This window comes from Wyeomyia smithii, chromosome 2 (assembly GCF_029784165.1).
Source record: "Wyeomyia smithii strain HCP4-BCI-WySm-NY-G18 chromosome 2, ASM2978416v1, whole genome shotgun sequence".
In the NCBI taxonomy this organism is placed as follows: Eukaryota; Metazoa; Arthropoda; class Insecta; order Diptera; family Culicidae; genus Wyeomyia; species Wyeomyia smithii.
Genome location: NC_073695.1, coordinates 218127450 through 218143130, shown reverse-complemented (window position 1 = coordinate 218143130; position 15681 = coordinate 218127450). Strand labels below are relative to the sequence as shown.

Genomic DNA, 15681 nt, shown 5'->3' with positions numbered 1-15681 from the left:
ATTTTTATTGAAACAATGCACTAATTCACTAACAGATACCTTTGAAATCAGCAAATTTCTGCAGATTAAACCATTTCTATATTAAAGTATAAGTAAAACTTTATTTAGTCCAGATATAGGTTTTTGTCTCTCGCTGTTTTCTGTGCAGATATTTGTAAATAAAAAAGTGCATTATTTTAATAAAAATCATTAATAAGTAAATAAACTTGAGAAATAAAAATAAACTTTCTTCGGTGAACTTGTGTTTTATTGTAGTTAACAACATTGTAGATTATTGAAAAATTTTAGAAAATCACTATAAAAAGTTATATAAAAAAAATGTTTTTAAGGGGCATTCTAGAGAAAACTTCACAATAGTTGATTCCAATGACCAGATACAAGTATAGTGTCTTCGACAAAGTTTTTTCTTACGAAATGTGCTAGAACTTTACTCAGCAAAGTGGATTTTTATATGCAAAAATGAGAAAAATAAAACTCATTTCTCACTTTAAGGTAGATTAATCACAAAATTCCAACTTATACAAAATGGAAAATAATTGATAGAACAACTTTACCGAAGACACTATTACTCCAAAATCATTAATTTTTGAGTTAAGAGTAATTAGTGTAAATTAGCGCATTATTCTAGTGAAAATCGTCTACAACCAAAAATATATGTGACATAAAAATTAACTATCTTCGGAAATATTGTTTATTTTATTGTAGCACACAAATTTGTAGAACATTCGAAAATTGTAAAAAACCACTATAAAAAGTTGAATAGCAAAAAGAGATTTTTAATAGCAATCAATAGAAAACTTCACAAAAGTCCATTAAAATTAATAAAAAGAAGTATGATGTCTTCAACATAGTTGTTTCTTTTAAAATTTGCTACAAATTTGCGGAACAAAGTGGATGTTTATATTCCAAAATGAGAAAAGTAAAACTCGTTTCTCACTGTTGAGTGGATTAATCATGGAACTGTAACTTCTTTAACATGGAGAATAATTAATGGAACAACTTTGCTGAAGACGTTACGGCTCTAAAATCAATGGTTTTATGTCAAAATAATTTTGATCACGTTTTCGCAGCTTTGGAAACAGTGTGTGCTGGGTGTATTGCGCTTTAAATTTGTATGGTAAACCCTACTTTTTGCAAATTCCATTCTAGAAAGCTCAGAATAGCTGAAACCATACGTTCCATGACTTCAAAAGGTGGTTTAGACGTGAGACTACGTCTTTCTTCTCTATACTGGGATGCATTCTGTAAAAATCGGAAATGAAACTGGGAAATGTAACGTCAGATTTCAAACGGCATTAACAGCATAACCACATGATGGATAACAATCACCAATAAGTTGTTGGATAGATAAAATGTTGAACATTTTTGTAATATGGTAGTTTTCATTATTGTTTTATTGCTCAGCGGTAAAAAAAGATAAAAAGTATCAAGGACAAATTAACGCAAAAATGAACCAATCACATGCGAGCATTCCTAGCACAGACGACCTTAACAGACACCAGCCATTCGCAGTGATAATCTCTGTATCAATATCGAAAAAAAAATTGACAGAGTTTCCCCGTCCCAATAGGTCAATTTATGTTTGCTTTCATGAACTTGAACTAATTTGATGTCTTGAAGGTACAAATCTTTCGAAAAGTTTGAAACAACCCTTTTTCTTGAACAATTTCTAAACCTGCTGTTAGAGCGTAATAAAAACTGATGTCAGGAAGAAAACATGATGGTAAAGACAACCGTATAGTATATATGAAGCAGAACGCCGCTGGTTTCTCGTCGTCTATCATTGCAGCTGTACAAGATTTTTATTCGTTTGTAATCGAGAAAAAAACTACAATGATACTAACTCTGATTTAGACACATTACGAGAATTTTTTGGTGCTTCTTCAACAACAACGATACGCTTGTGCCTTGTCAAATAAATGTTTTTTTTCGCACAAAAAAAAACTATTACAGGCACAATAGCACCAAGTGTAAACAAAGTTATTTCGAGTGTTGTTAAATATATTAAAAAAAATCAGGGGAGGGTGAGAATGAAAATACGGCAGTCACTGAGCAAACGAATTGATTTTGTCTGCAAACTTTTTAACCTTTGTAATTAAAAAACCTTTTATTACAGTGTTCAGTCCCACGTCACCATTTCAAACAACCCTGGGGCTGTATACCCTGCAGTATTTTGATGCTTAAGAGCCAGTTCACGAGAGGCGCAACCGCATGTTGTTTTGATGTTCTCCAATTGAGCTGAAATTTCCAACGTTTGGAAGGAAGTTTTACAAAATTTCAATTTTTTTCATTGAGGCTAGGTGGGGTAAAACGGCCCTTGAAAAACGTCCTATTAATAAAAAGTGCAATAACTCCTGCTGGACTTGATGAATTTTTCTAAAAAATTGTGGTATTATTCTACACTAGGAGTACTTAAAAACGCATTGTCACAATATATGGTAAAGAGGTAACATGACGAATAAAATGCAGTTTTATTTTAAAAATGGTCAATCCTACTCTTCTCAACATTGCTAGAAAAAATATCTTTTTTTTTTTTTTTTTTTTTTTTAAAGGTGGCGGGGAAATCTGCAAACAGACACCTGAGAAGAGAACTCAGGGTGTGGGGATGAGACTAGGGGAGAGATGCTGGGGTAGTTACACTCGCCCAGACACCTACTGATCCCTGTCCCGACCCACTAAAACCCCTCCAGTCTCCAGCCCTGGTCTTCCCGGAACGACGGTTAAGTATTACGTCGGGGAGTGGCTTTTGTGCGTGATGCACCCTCTTTACTCTTATAACCTCCTAGCTAACTACCTGGAGACTGGTAATTAGCTACCACTGGCGTGTTGGTGGTTGACCCGCCACACACGTTGCAGCTCCAGAACAATCTGAGAGGCGGCCGCACAGACCGCGTTCCAGATGTCCGGGTCGTCGCACATCCTCCGGACTAGATTGTCCGGAGTAGTGCCAGGCCCGCTCACAGCCATCATGTTGCTCCTCGCTCTTGCGAAACGGGGGCATACGAAGAAGACATGCTCAGCAGTCTCCTCCTCCTCCACGCACTCGGGACACATGGGGGACACCGCGTGTCCGAACCTGTGCAGATATTGCCTGAAACAACCATGGCCTGACAGGATTTGTGTCAGGTGGAAGTTCACTTTACCATGTCGTCTCCCGACCCAGCCGGATATCTCCGGTATGAGTCGGTGCGTCCATCTGCCCTTTGTGGAGTTGGACCATTCCCGCTGCCAGCGGAGCATCGAGAATGACCTTCTGGTACCTCGTATGCCCCTTGTGTCACGTTGGTCGAAACACTCTCTGTCCTCCTTGATGGCGATGCTGATAGGCATCATGCCGGACAAGACACAGATTGCGTCGTATGACACCGTACGATACGCACTCGCAACTCTCAGGCACATGAGCCTGTAGGTACTTTCCAGTTTACCACGGTAACTGTTAGTACCTAGCGCTCTGGACCACACTGGCCCACCATACCTAAGTATGGACGAAACCACGCTGGCAAGAAGTCTTCGCTTGCTGCCATAAACCGCTGAGCTATTGGACATCATACGAGATAGTGCTGCAATAGCCGATGAGGCCCTCTTACAGGCATAGTCGACGTGACTCCCGAACGTGAGCTTGTCGTCCACCATAACCCCCAAGAGCTTCAGGGATCGCTTCGAGGTGATGGTGCAGTCTCCGACTCTGACCACCGCCTGTTGCTCCGATTTACGGTTGTTCACAACCGTGACCTCCGTCTTATGATGCGCGAGCTCCAGTTTCCTGGAGCGCATCCAGTCCTCGACCTTGCGTATACAGTGCGCGGCCGTCAACTCGACCTCCTCGATAGACTCGCCGTAAACCTCCAGCGTTATGTCGTCTGCAAAGCCGACGATCACAACCCCTACAGGGAACTTGAGTTTCAACACTCCGTCATACATGACATTCCACAACACCGGGCCCAGGATAGAACCTTGCGGAACTCCTGCGGTAATTGGGACGCACTTCTGACCCTCCTCCGTGTCGTAAACAAGTACTCGATTCTGGAAATAATTTTCCAGAATCTTGTACAGCGACACCGGTACATGGATGCTCCTGAGCGCGAGTGCTATGGAGTCCCAACTGGCACTATTGAACGCATTCTTCACGTCGAGCGTGACGATTGCGCAGTAGCGTATTCCCCTTCTCTTGCGCTGGATTGCTACCTCCGCCGTCTTGATGACGGAAGAGATTGCGTCCAGCGTGGACCTGCCCTTCCGGAAGCCGAACTGGTTACTTGCCAGACCGTGTACACCCTCCGTGTACCTCACCAGTCTGTTGAGGATGATCCTCTCAAGCACCTTGCCCGCGGTGTCCAGCAGGCAGATAGGCCTATATGCCGATGGGTCCCCTGGCGGTTTCCCAGCCTTCGGCAATAAGACCAGTCTCTGCCGCTTCCACCTGTCCGGAAAGAGACAGTCATCCAGGCACCTCTGCATGACTGCCCTGAACAGCCCGGGGGCCGTTTTTATCGCCAGCCTGATCGCCAGGTTAGGGATACCATCCGGTCCCGGTGCCTTGCTCACCTTTAGGGATTTGGCGATCACGATGAGTTCCTCATTCGTAACCCTTGCCTCCTCCCCTGCCTCGACACGGCTGTCGTCGCTCACGGATTGGATGCTCGGCAGGTTGGCCGACCATCTCTGGTCTATGTCTGAGATACTGGAACGTCGGACGTGAGACTCGACTGCCGGAGGCCAAGGACTTGGCTCGTGGCGTGGAAAGAGTCCCTCGATGATACGCTCCAGCATCGCTGGTGATCGCTCTGCAGGCGCCAGCGCGCCTTTAGTCTTGGCCATTACGATCCTGTAGGCGTCACCCCACGGATTTGTATTGGCACTCGCACATAGCCTATCGAAGCAGGCCCTCTTGCTGGCCTTTATCGCACTCTTTAGCATCGATCTTGCCGAACTGAATGCTGCGCGGCGCTCTGTCCTCTCTTCTTCGTTTCGCGCACGCTGCATCCTCCGTCTTGCACGGAGGCACGCACTGCGAGGGTCGGCTATCGCATCCGTCCACCAGTAAACCGGTGGCTTTCCATTCCTAGGTTGGCGAGTTCTAGGCATGTGGCGTCGCACGCCCGCGATAGCATAGCAACTAGTTGGTCAGCAGTCGGGCGGATCCAACTGCCCCCCTCGCGCTCCCTTCTCATTGCCTCTTCGAATACCTCGGCATCAAAGTGCGATGTCTTCCACCCGCGAACGGTCGGAGTGTTGGCTCTACCCGTCGCTTGCCGCCTCTCGTTGTTGTCTACACTATAACAGACCGCCTGGTGGTCGCTATTAGTGTAGCCATCGTCTACCCTCCAGTTCTTGATCAGTCCTGGGCTGGAGAACGTCACGTCGATGATCGACTCCGCACCATTTCTGCTAAATGTACTTTTGTTCCCAACGTTTGCCAGATCTAGGTTGAGCTTTGCAAAAGCCCCCAACAGGATCTGGCCCCTCTGGTTCGTGAAGCGACTTCCCCACTCAACAGCCCAAGCGTTGAAGTCGCCCGCCACCACCAACGGCGTTAGGCCCGTTAGCTCCATGGATAGGAGGTCGACCATCTGGGTGAACCTTTCGGTAGACCAACGTGGCGGAGCATAGCAACTGCAGTAGAACACTCCGTTTACCTTAGCAACTACGTACCCTTCTTCTGAGGTTGAGACAACCTCCTGAACCGGGAACTTGCTCGTCGTACATATGGCCGCCAAACTGGACTCATCCGCAACCCAGTTACCGTTTCCGGGAGGGATGCGGTAGGGATCCGATATGACGGCCATGTCCGACAACGACTCAGTGGCTGCTTGGTGTAGCAGCTGCTGAGCCGCGAAGCAATGGTTCAGGTTCAGTTGCGTCACCCTTACGCCCGTGGTTTCGCAGCCGGCTTACCGGCTGGGCACCTGGGGCCTCCCATAAAGTGTTTGGCGTCCCGTTTCCCGGAACATACCATGCACTTGGGAGACTCCACACAGTCCTTTGCTTTATGGCCTGCACAGCTGGCTCCTATCGGGCCCCTTGCAGGTCCAGGACTTATGTCCGCCCTCAAAGCACCGGAAGCAAATGTCTGGTTGCTGTAGTATGCCCAGAGGACATACAGACCAGCCGACCTTCAACTTGCCCTCTTTCAGGGCCAGGTTAGCGTCCGCCGACGGTAGTCGGAAGGTAGCTATCTGGGTCCCCGCCGGACCTTTGCGGAGGCGGATTGACTCCTTAGCCACCTCCACCCCGCACTTCGCTTTTAGGGCTTGTGCAATGTCGCACACCTCAGTGATTTCGTCCAGGTTTTTAAGCTGGAGAGTCACTTCTGAGGTGAGTGCCCGCACTTGCACCTCCTTCCCTAGGACCTTTTCAGCTACCGTTTTGTAGGTAGCCCCCTTGTTCTTGGCGTCCTTCCGGAGCTCAAGTATCATCTCGCCAGTGCGAGATCGGCGGATACTCCGCACATCCGCCCCCAGGTCCTTGAGCTGGGTTTCCCCCCTTATCTTCTTCAAGACTTCTGAGTACTTCGACCCATCCGTCTTGAGTATGAGGGCATCACCCCTACTCCGCGCCTTTTTGACCTTTTTTGGTCCTCTGGCCGCTCCGCCATCATGTCGCGTCGCACCTTCCCGACGCTTCCTACCCTCTACGGTAGTCCAAGGGTTGCCCGTAGCCTCCACCTGTGCCTTTTCCGCGGTGGACCTTGAACCGGTTGGCGTGTGTTCCCGTGGGAGTAGCACGACCAATCGTTTCTTGGTGTTCCCGGGGGCCGTTTCCCCCGGGGACTGCCTCGTTCGCTTAGCGACCTGCCCCGTGGAGCAGACCGACGCGAACGAGGGGGCGTCTGTCTGCACCTCTTTAGACGCAGTCGCCCTCCCGGTCCTGGCCGCTTTCTCGGCCGCCTTCACCCGAGCTACGAGTTCTTCGTGCTCCTTTCTGGCTTCATCAGTGGTGCTCCGAAGCAGGAGGAGGCTCTGCTTCAGGTCGCCAGCGATGTTTCGCCTGTTCGCCAAGAACTCGATTATGGCATCGAGTTGCTCAGACAGCGCCGCCACTCTTGGCCGCGTGTTCATACACCTTTCGACGGCCTTGACTAGCAAGGGACCGTCTACCGAGATGTCTGGTGTGGACACCGACGGATTCGCCGTTTTTCCACCTCCAGACTTCGCCGCATCCGTCTCCGCCTTCTTCTGCGGAGACCGCTGGATGCCACCTCGTGCGAAGGGATTTGGTAACCCCTCCGCACCCGTCTCTTTTGTTTTTGAGTTGAACATTTTTGTTTATTGGGTCCCCCTACCAGCCGCTATCCTTATCCATAATGGAGTAGTCGCCTAAATGGTCCCAAGGTAGTCTATGCCGGAGCAGTGAGGCCATGGCTAGGGGCGGCTGCCATAGCGCCTTATGGGCAACTATGACACCCCCGACCGGCGCAAGTCAGGAAAAGACATCTGATCCTACTCCTGCCGGGTTCCCACCCGGCAATGGACTCGGAACGTACTGGAAGGCCTGCCAGGTTTTACGGGACGGAGACCCCTGCACCGGTTGTAATCTCGCCGTTTCAAGCCGTTATCACACGACATTACTAAGGGAGCTCGGCGCAGGTGCCAGCCCAAAATCATGGTACGAAAACGAAATCCGACTCTTATCCTATAGTGATGCGACCAGTTGCCGTAATTGGGAACATTACTGGCATCAGTCCCAATGGGCGGTATAGTGCATTTGGGTGGTGGGAGCGGCACTACTCGCTCCGTCGGAGCTGCTTCCGGCCAGTGTGGCTTTTGCGAGAATTCAGCGGCCTAGTGCCTGAATCTCGCCACGACCTAGGCTAGCTCCCGCTGATGGTCCGGGACTGCTTGCTAGCAGTGAGCACTTCCGTGGCCTTCGGTAATCGCCAATTACCGACCCGTGGTGGCATTCAGCTCTGCCTTAGAAAAAATATCTGAATATAGCGTTTTGTAGAGAAACTCAAGAACTTCGAAGTCATGTATGAACCAAATGTGCCAAATGGGATAAAACGGCCCTAGAAGGTTTTTAAAAAAAAAAAACCGCCAAAAACCCTAAAATCACTATATTCCCTGCTAGACTTAAAAGATTCTGCTGAAAATTTGTTTAATCACTCTATTTTACAAGAATTACCCACTTTACCAGAAGATACGCCATTTGGGAGAAAACGTTCCTTGAATATTTTTTTTTTCGAAAAATACCGACAAAATCATCAAAACTGCAAGAACTCGGATTGAACTCAGAAACCGCTGAACCGATTTGAACATGGAAGGTCTATTTGCCTCATAAGACCCTATTGAATTTTATTGTAATTGGACTTTAACTTTGTCCGTTATGTATAATAATGAGAAATCAGGGTATGAAAAGAAACATATTTCTAAGACTGCCTGAACTCACTTTTCTCAGAGATGGTTGGATCGATTTTTATGAAATTAGTTGCAAATGAAAGGTTTAATTGCCTCATAATACTCTATAAAATTTTATTGTAATCGCGCTGTAACTTTATCTGTTATGTATCAAAATGTGAAAATCACGAAACTTTATCATCTCAGAAACTACACAACCGACTTGCACAAAATTGATATCGAAAGGAACGGGCTTGCTTTTTAAACCATTTGTTAAATAATTTTATTATAATTAGACATGTGAACCACATGTTGTAAAAGTTATGAAAAGAAACGTGTTCTAGAGGCTATTTAATCCCACTCATATTCGTCAGATATAGCTGGACCGATTTTAACAAAATCAGTGTTATATGGAAGGCCTAGTTTTCCCATAAAAACCTATTGGTTTTTTGGTAATCGGACTATTACATTGTTTCTATTTTTCAAAAATAGATCGTTAAGGACTTCTTTAATCTTTATTTTCCTAGAAGAATATTTGAGTTACATTATTCGGGAATTGCCCGAGTCTCGTGTTATCGTATTCTGTGTTGAATGAGATAAAATCTGGGTTGAAATAAAAATTGAGAATTCTGAAACAAAAATAGTGAATAATTTTGCTCACAATAGGGTTCAAGACATATTGCCTTGGAGTGGGTTAAAGAAATTTTGTGCCTAATTTTGAATGTCAAAATAAGATAGAAAACCAGTATCTGAATTGTGTGTTGCTACATTCTTAAAGTTCACGAAATAACGAATGAGTATCGTCCGTGGCACACATCGCAATCGGATAGATAAAGCCACTTTCCCGCCCTTATTCTGGCGCTGATTTATGGTATCCTCCCGGTCGTATCCGGTCGGGATATCCAACAAATCATCGACAAACGCAACTAAACAAAAATAAAATACATGCCAAACCAACTCACCAATTCCGTTCCTGCCAATCAGGGTTCCGATTGCGCTTATTTTATTGGATTGTGAATGCTGCTGCTGTTGCTGATGCTGTTGAAACCGCAACTCCAACGGATGCTGTCCGGGCTGGAGCTGTTGATGCATCTGTTTCTGCTGCTCTGGTGACAACCTCAGGGTGCCCACACCCACACCCACACCAACTGGGGGGCCGGCGGTACCCAGATTGCGTGGCTTCTCCGATAATAATCTAATATTCTCGGTTTTGTTATTAATTGTGCTAATTTTATCATTCGCAAATTGTGGTTCGTACGCGTTGGTTCCTACCGAATGTGTCGGCTTCGATAGTGAACCCGCCGTGGAACCGGTGGTCACCGATGAAATCGATGAGGTTATCACGGCCGAGGTTGTCGCTGATGATGGATGTCGCAGTAGTTGCTGCCGCTGCAGGCCATCGTCATTGGTCACCGGTGCAGTAGGATTTCCTGTTGCGATGGAACCTGCCGATTTCAATGGCACTGCTTCCGAACTGCTGGGAATCGGATTTGCTGGGATACAACTCGAAATAATAATATCATTACGGGACGCTCGATCGGCTGCTACCGGCAACGAGCTATTTGTGGCTGCGAGATTCGCTTCTGGAACTGACTCTGGGGATGCAAATGGGGGGTCTGGAAATTTTCTGACTTTGAACAAACGCATGATGCGTCAGGATCACGGCCGGTGTGCCATCTGGAAAAGGGGAAATGAAAGTAAAGGGTCGGTTAGAAAATGTGCGAACGCAAGGTCTGAAAACAATGGAGGAAGAAATAATACAATCACATAAAATAATTAATGAAATCAATTTTAGGGAGAATCTTTGAAGAAAAAGTAACTCTTTCCGAACACTGTCTTTTTTCCATAGTGAGTGACACCGGTGCTGTCCTAAATTAAAAAAAAATCCCCGCAAGCCAGCACATTTGCTCCACATATATCACACATGCTGACTATTGTACCTATACGCTAACCGGCCAACGCAACCAGTGGGATAGTCTAGCAGTGAGGGCAGCCTTTATTCGGTACAGTCCCGGGAACAATTTATTGGCGCACGCTCTCAAGCCGCTAAGTCGTAAATTAAAATCACGTGCCCTGGAAACCTAACGGAGTTTGCAATCAAACAAAGAGCTGCACGGGTCCGGAAGGTTAGTATGTGCTTACACTCGGAGACTTGCCCACGACGATTGGCGGAGGCCTCTGATTCTGGATCGCTTTTGGACCATCCCGCGGGAATATGGTAAACGAGCTACGGCTCACGCTGTGTCAATGCAGGGAACGGCGCTTCATCGGAATGTATTCTACAGTTATACACGAACAAGGTTGCGCGGATAGTCCCACCGACGAAGGCCACGGATCATCCGCTACGATGCTACTGCCTCTACGAGGTCGACGGCCAGTTGTAGGGCTTCTCGTTTAGACACGGTGAAAGATGCTATATTTCGCTTCACTTCTCGGGCCAGATCATCTTGGGTCACCACCGATCAAGTTTGCTGACTCATTCGGACCGAGCGAGTTGATCTGTTCGGGCCAACGATGAGCGTTGCACACTCGTGGCTAATGAAGTGTTGAATCGATAAATTATGGAGATTGGGAGCTCTGGGTGAAAGAACTTTGATGGAGTTTAAAGCGAAGTTAAACCTTGAAACTTTATTGTTGTCAGACCAAACCGCCGAAGAAAAAATTATTAACGCGGATAGGATGACTCATGATTTAACTACGAATCTTTTATTGTTTGTCCTACTCACCAGGTCCCACTTCGCAAAACTCATTTCCTCTGAGTTTGATTATAATATCGTCAGTTAACATGTCATTATTACCGGAATTATGATCAAATAATTAACAATAAGTTTTATTTTGTGGTAATTGCCACATAAACATTTGCAGCAAATACATAGAAAAGCTCACCACCAAGTTTGCTGGTTTCGTGATCGAACACAGAGAGACGCCCCAGCGGTATCATATAAAATAATGCCATAATTTCAAGAAAATTAATCAAAATCCGCAATTAATAATTATGTTGTTTTAATTCACTGCACTACCTGACGTTCACTCGCTCGGGTGTGCGATATTGAGCCGGTACCCGTCTGTCGTGCAGCACCAACTGCTTGTTATTCGACTGTTCGGAATCGGTCCACTGGAAACGAGTTTTTTCTCGGGTTACTGCATATCAGTGCCAGCACCGGTGTGGGTGCTTTAAAACGCCGTTCGGATGCTGAACACTGTCTTTCATATTTTTCGCTGGTGGTAATTATGTGCTAAATTCATTGTCACTTGTACTCCGTTTTTAGTGCAATTAGTTGAATTGTGCGTTTGTTTGAAATAATGTTTTTGACAAAGTTGTAGACAATCAAATTTGTAGCTCTGGCAAAATTTTTCTCTTCAAAAAGGTTTTCAACGACCTGTAATTTTTGCTTCTTTTGTAACATCTACGAATGTGATCTCGAAAAACATATAACAATGATTGAATTGCCTTATAAAATATTTCTTGTTTTCCCAAAAACGAATCAAGTTCACCAGAAATTATCAACTCTTTTCTATCTTGGTCGGTGTATTTTTCTTCAAATAATCATGAATCACTTCCGTTAGCGAACAAAGTGACGATAGAAAAATTTCGTCACTCATCCACAAAGCCAACTCAGGTCAGGTGTGAAAAACAACGAAAAACTACATCGTCATAACAGCTATTGCAACTGATTTATGAACGATTTCGAACAGGTTTCATCGTTTGGTTTTTAATCCATTTTGTAACTAAGGTTTTTTTTCAAGCGACATTTTAATTGTTACTTGCTTGAAAAAATATGAATCATTGATCTACATAACCAAGTAATAACTAAGGCATTCTCGTATATCTTATGAAGGTGCTTGAACAATTATTTTCAAGGACAATACTTTTGATTTTCTTACCTACAATGACCGGTGCAAGTATGACTCGGATAACAACCACCTCCAGTTTTTACAATTAAATTTAATCACGAATAAAATATTTTTTTGACGTGGAACTACATCTCTCATGAAGTTCGGCAACATAAGGTTTTAAAATGAAAATCTAACAACGGAAAAAGGGAAGAACATGTCCAATTTCAGTACTCTTCTAGACGGTTTCGAGGTACGACGCTGGCCTAACATTCCAAGTGGTCTTGAGCTCCAGTCTCGGCTTGTAAAAGTCTGTTAGTGTCAGTAGGATCGAAGCGCTACCCCCACGATTGTCCTGTACACTGCGGAAGTCTGTGTATAAATAAACAGAAGGTCGAGTTCCGAATCGGAATGTAGCACCCTAGAACATGTCCATTTTCAGATTCTTAAAAATTAGATAGTTTTCAATGAATTTTCTTCGTTCAATCGATTGGAGAATCATTATGCATCCGCCCAAACGCCGAAAATTGTACTTAAATTGAAAATTATCAAGCCTTGTTGAAACATAGACTGCGACCTCTGTTGGTCGCCCTATGCTTGCTTTCTCTAGCACAGTCGACATAATCATGCACCAAGTAAACGAGGAATATGCTAGTTGGGATATATAAGAGCCTTCTTCATCTACAACCAACCATATCACTAGTGGATTGCGACTAGGACAGTTCTAACCAAGTGGCAAAAGGTAGTAGTAGCAGTGGCAGCGAATAGCAGCAGCGGTAGGTGTAGCGGTCCTCCCTTAAAAAAATGCTGCCAAGTGTCTGCCATAGTGGCAGCGCCAGGTGCAGCGATAGTGGCAGCAGCGGTTTAGCGGTAGGTTTTGTGGCACTTCCTGTAGTAAAAAGCTGCTTTTGTGCGGTAACGGCAGCATCGGCCGGCATTTCCTTTAATGAATAGTTGCCGTATTTTGACAACACACAAACATTTTAGGATGTTGGCCGAAATTTGTGGACCGTCGAATTTACAGTGTGAAAACAGCTTTCTGCTGCATCATCAGAAGAAAGCCTCAGGGATAGCACAGAGATACGATCAGCACCATATCCGATATTAACACAATTTAAAAAATATTTAATACTAGTTCAGCAACAAACAACTTTTTGTTCTATGTCAACCTTGCGGTCGTAGCTTTTTACATGACTCTTGTTTTTTTTTTAATCTCAACTATAATTTTGCTTCAACCGTTCTAATAAGCTTGCTCTTCCTCTTTTAATGCCTTTTAATTTCTCTGGTAATGCCTATGATGCATGTGAACAGTGTTGCCAGGTATACAGATTTATTTGGATTATCCGGATTTTCGAACATGTATGCAAATAGCTGGATTTGATGTCCAATATTTCAGATTTTTCATAAATGATTAAAATTTTTACCTGATTTTATTTTTTCTAATTCGCAAAAGGTTATTACCTACTTGAAATTTTGCCTCAAATTTTGTCACTATTATTTTGCTTACCCCCAAGTTTTGTTTCCGAAAATAAGACCTTTTGTCCCACGAAATGACCTCCAGTTTTTTTTCGCTTTTTCCAGATACAGGTCGGACTCGGTTATTCGGAGTACGGAACTTTTTTAACTTCAGAAAATCGAATTTTTAGACTAATCGAATCACAAGAAAATTCTTCAATATTGCAATCAACAAACGTGAATTAATTATTTTTATTCGTTATGTTCCTTTAATGATACGAAACTGACGAAATTGACCTGGCAACGTTGCCTGTGAGTCTCTTTTGCTATCAAAACCTGAATCTAAACAGTAGACGGTATAAAATCAATCGTGTATGGTTGTGGATCTAATTTTTATCGAACTAAGGACATGCTAGAGTAAATTAACCTATAGTAGACCCCTTTCTTGTAGTGGACCACCCGCCAGATAAACTCAATTTACCCAAAAATTTGAGGGATTTTCAGAGAACTTCCAACGGAAAACATCTTATCCAGCCAGTCTGCATCACGAGCATATATAAATTCCGGTTTATGTTCAGTGAAATTAAGTTAATCTGATGGGTGGTCCACTATCGGTTAACAAAGCAAAGGGGTCCACTATAGGTTAATTCAACGTACTCAGATTGATACGAAAAACAGAAACGGTGTTATTGAACCTACTCCAAAATTGGCTCGCATTTTGATCAAAATAAACCACTTGATTTGATTTAATTCATTTTTCATCCCAGCGGTTTCATTTTTAAAAATATCTGATCTAAACGATCAGAAAGAATGCTAAAATTTGGAGTGAGAAAGAATTTGGGAATAAGAAAGGAGTCCAAAAGTAATCAAAATCATCACAGCGCTCATCAATTTTATCATAAGTATTTTGCAATTTGTTTCTCTATTTTTTATAATATTTTTTTTCTAATTGAAATAGTTGGAGGGTGGTGTCCAAGACACGACCGCAAAGTTGACGTAGGACTACGATATTTTCATATTTCATTTTGAGACTACAGGCTATATTTGATTTAAACGCGTTTTACTTTTGACACGGATCGATTTGATTCGTGTTTTGAAATTATTTGTTTTTTGTACCAATTGATTCCTCCAACAGAAAGGTTTTTTGATTTTCAGTACTAAAGCCTGTACTATGTCTCTAATCACTCGGGTGGTCAGATCAAGTATCTAGGTCGTCATAGGCCACATGCGGATCTGTCCTCGTTGAGTTCCGGTTACTCCCAAATTATTGAGCTTAAATTCATCAAGCGAGACCTCTATCGACTTGGAACTACAACTAGTTCAATAATGGCCATATCTTTTGTTAAGGTCGTCATAGGCCACTTTAAAAGTAAAAAAGCCATGAAAAGAGATCGATTCATTTCTGGCATGGTTCGATTTTGACAACAGAAAATTTTTTGGCGTGTTGGCAGAATCGAACGGAGGTCTGTATTTTGATTATTTATTTGCAGCACTCTATTTTTGAAGAAAAATCACAACGGTTGTATGCAAAGCCTTAACCGCAAGATTGACGTGGAACTACATAAAGTTGTATGTTGCGTTTCTTGTATTGAAATTTTTGAAATTTTGTGCAAAAGAGGCTTTAAAGTGCTACCGAATTTGAGTTTGCGCATACATCACTGAACAGGAATGAAACAAACACTATACAATGCAAATAAGTTTTAACAGTCAAAGTGCATGCAGATTGAAATAACATTATGTTTTTAATTCCAGCGTAAAACGAGAAAAGATTATATCTTCAATAATTTGTTTGTTGTCCTTATAAGGACTGTTGTTGTTCAATTTCATATAGGATATAGTGTTGATCGCATCTTTGTGCTACCCCGACAGAGAAGATTAAGACGTTTTTCTGATAACACAGGTGAAAGCTGTTTTCACACTGAAAATTTGACGGCCCATGTACTTTGAAAACCAGCATTTCTAAACCTTTGTGTGTTGTCAAAATACGGCAACTTTTCATTAGAGGAAGTGCCGGCTAATGTAGCTACTACTGATACTGATCGCTACTGCACAAAAGCAG

The 15681-nt window shown here is 43.8% G+C and overlaps 2 protein-coding genes across 4 annotated transcripts in view; one reads left to right on the top strand and one right to left on the bottom strand.

Moving 5' to 3' along the window:
* LOC129721556 (arylalkylamine N-acetyltransferase 1-like) overlaps positions 1–15681 on the top strand; it is a 164237-nt gene that overhangs the window by 45562 nt on the left and 102994 nt on the right. The gene's annotated exons all lie outside the window — the stretch shown is intronic.
* LOC129721553 (uncharacterized) overlaps positions 1–15681 on the bottom strand; it is a 196948-nt gene that overhangs the window by 113368 nt on the left and 67899 nt on the right. For 2 of the 3 annotated variants that reach the window (XM_055674254.1, XM_055674255.1), the window contains one exon: positions 9296–10010. The exons of the other annotated variant lie outside the window; for it this stretch is intronic. In XM_055674254.1, coding sequence (XP_055530229.1) covers positions 9296–9980 — 685 coding nt within the window. In that variant the 5' untranslated portion in view covers positions 9981–10010. The remainder of the gene's footprint in view (positions 1–9295; positions 10011–15681) is intronic. 3 annotated transcript variants of the gene reach the window in all.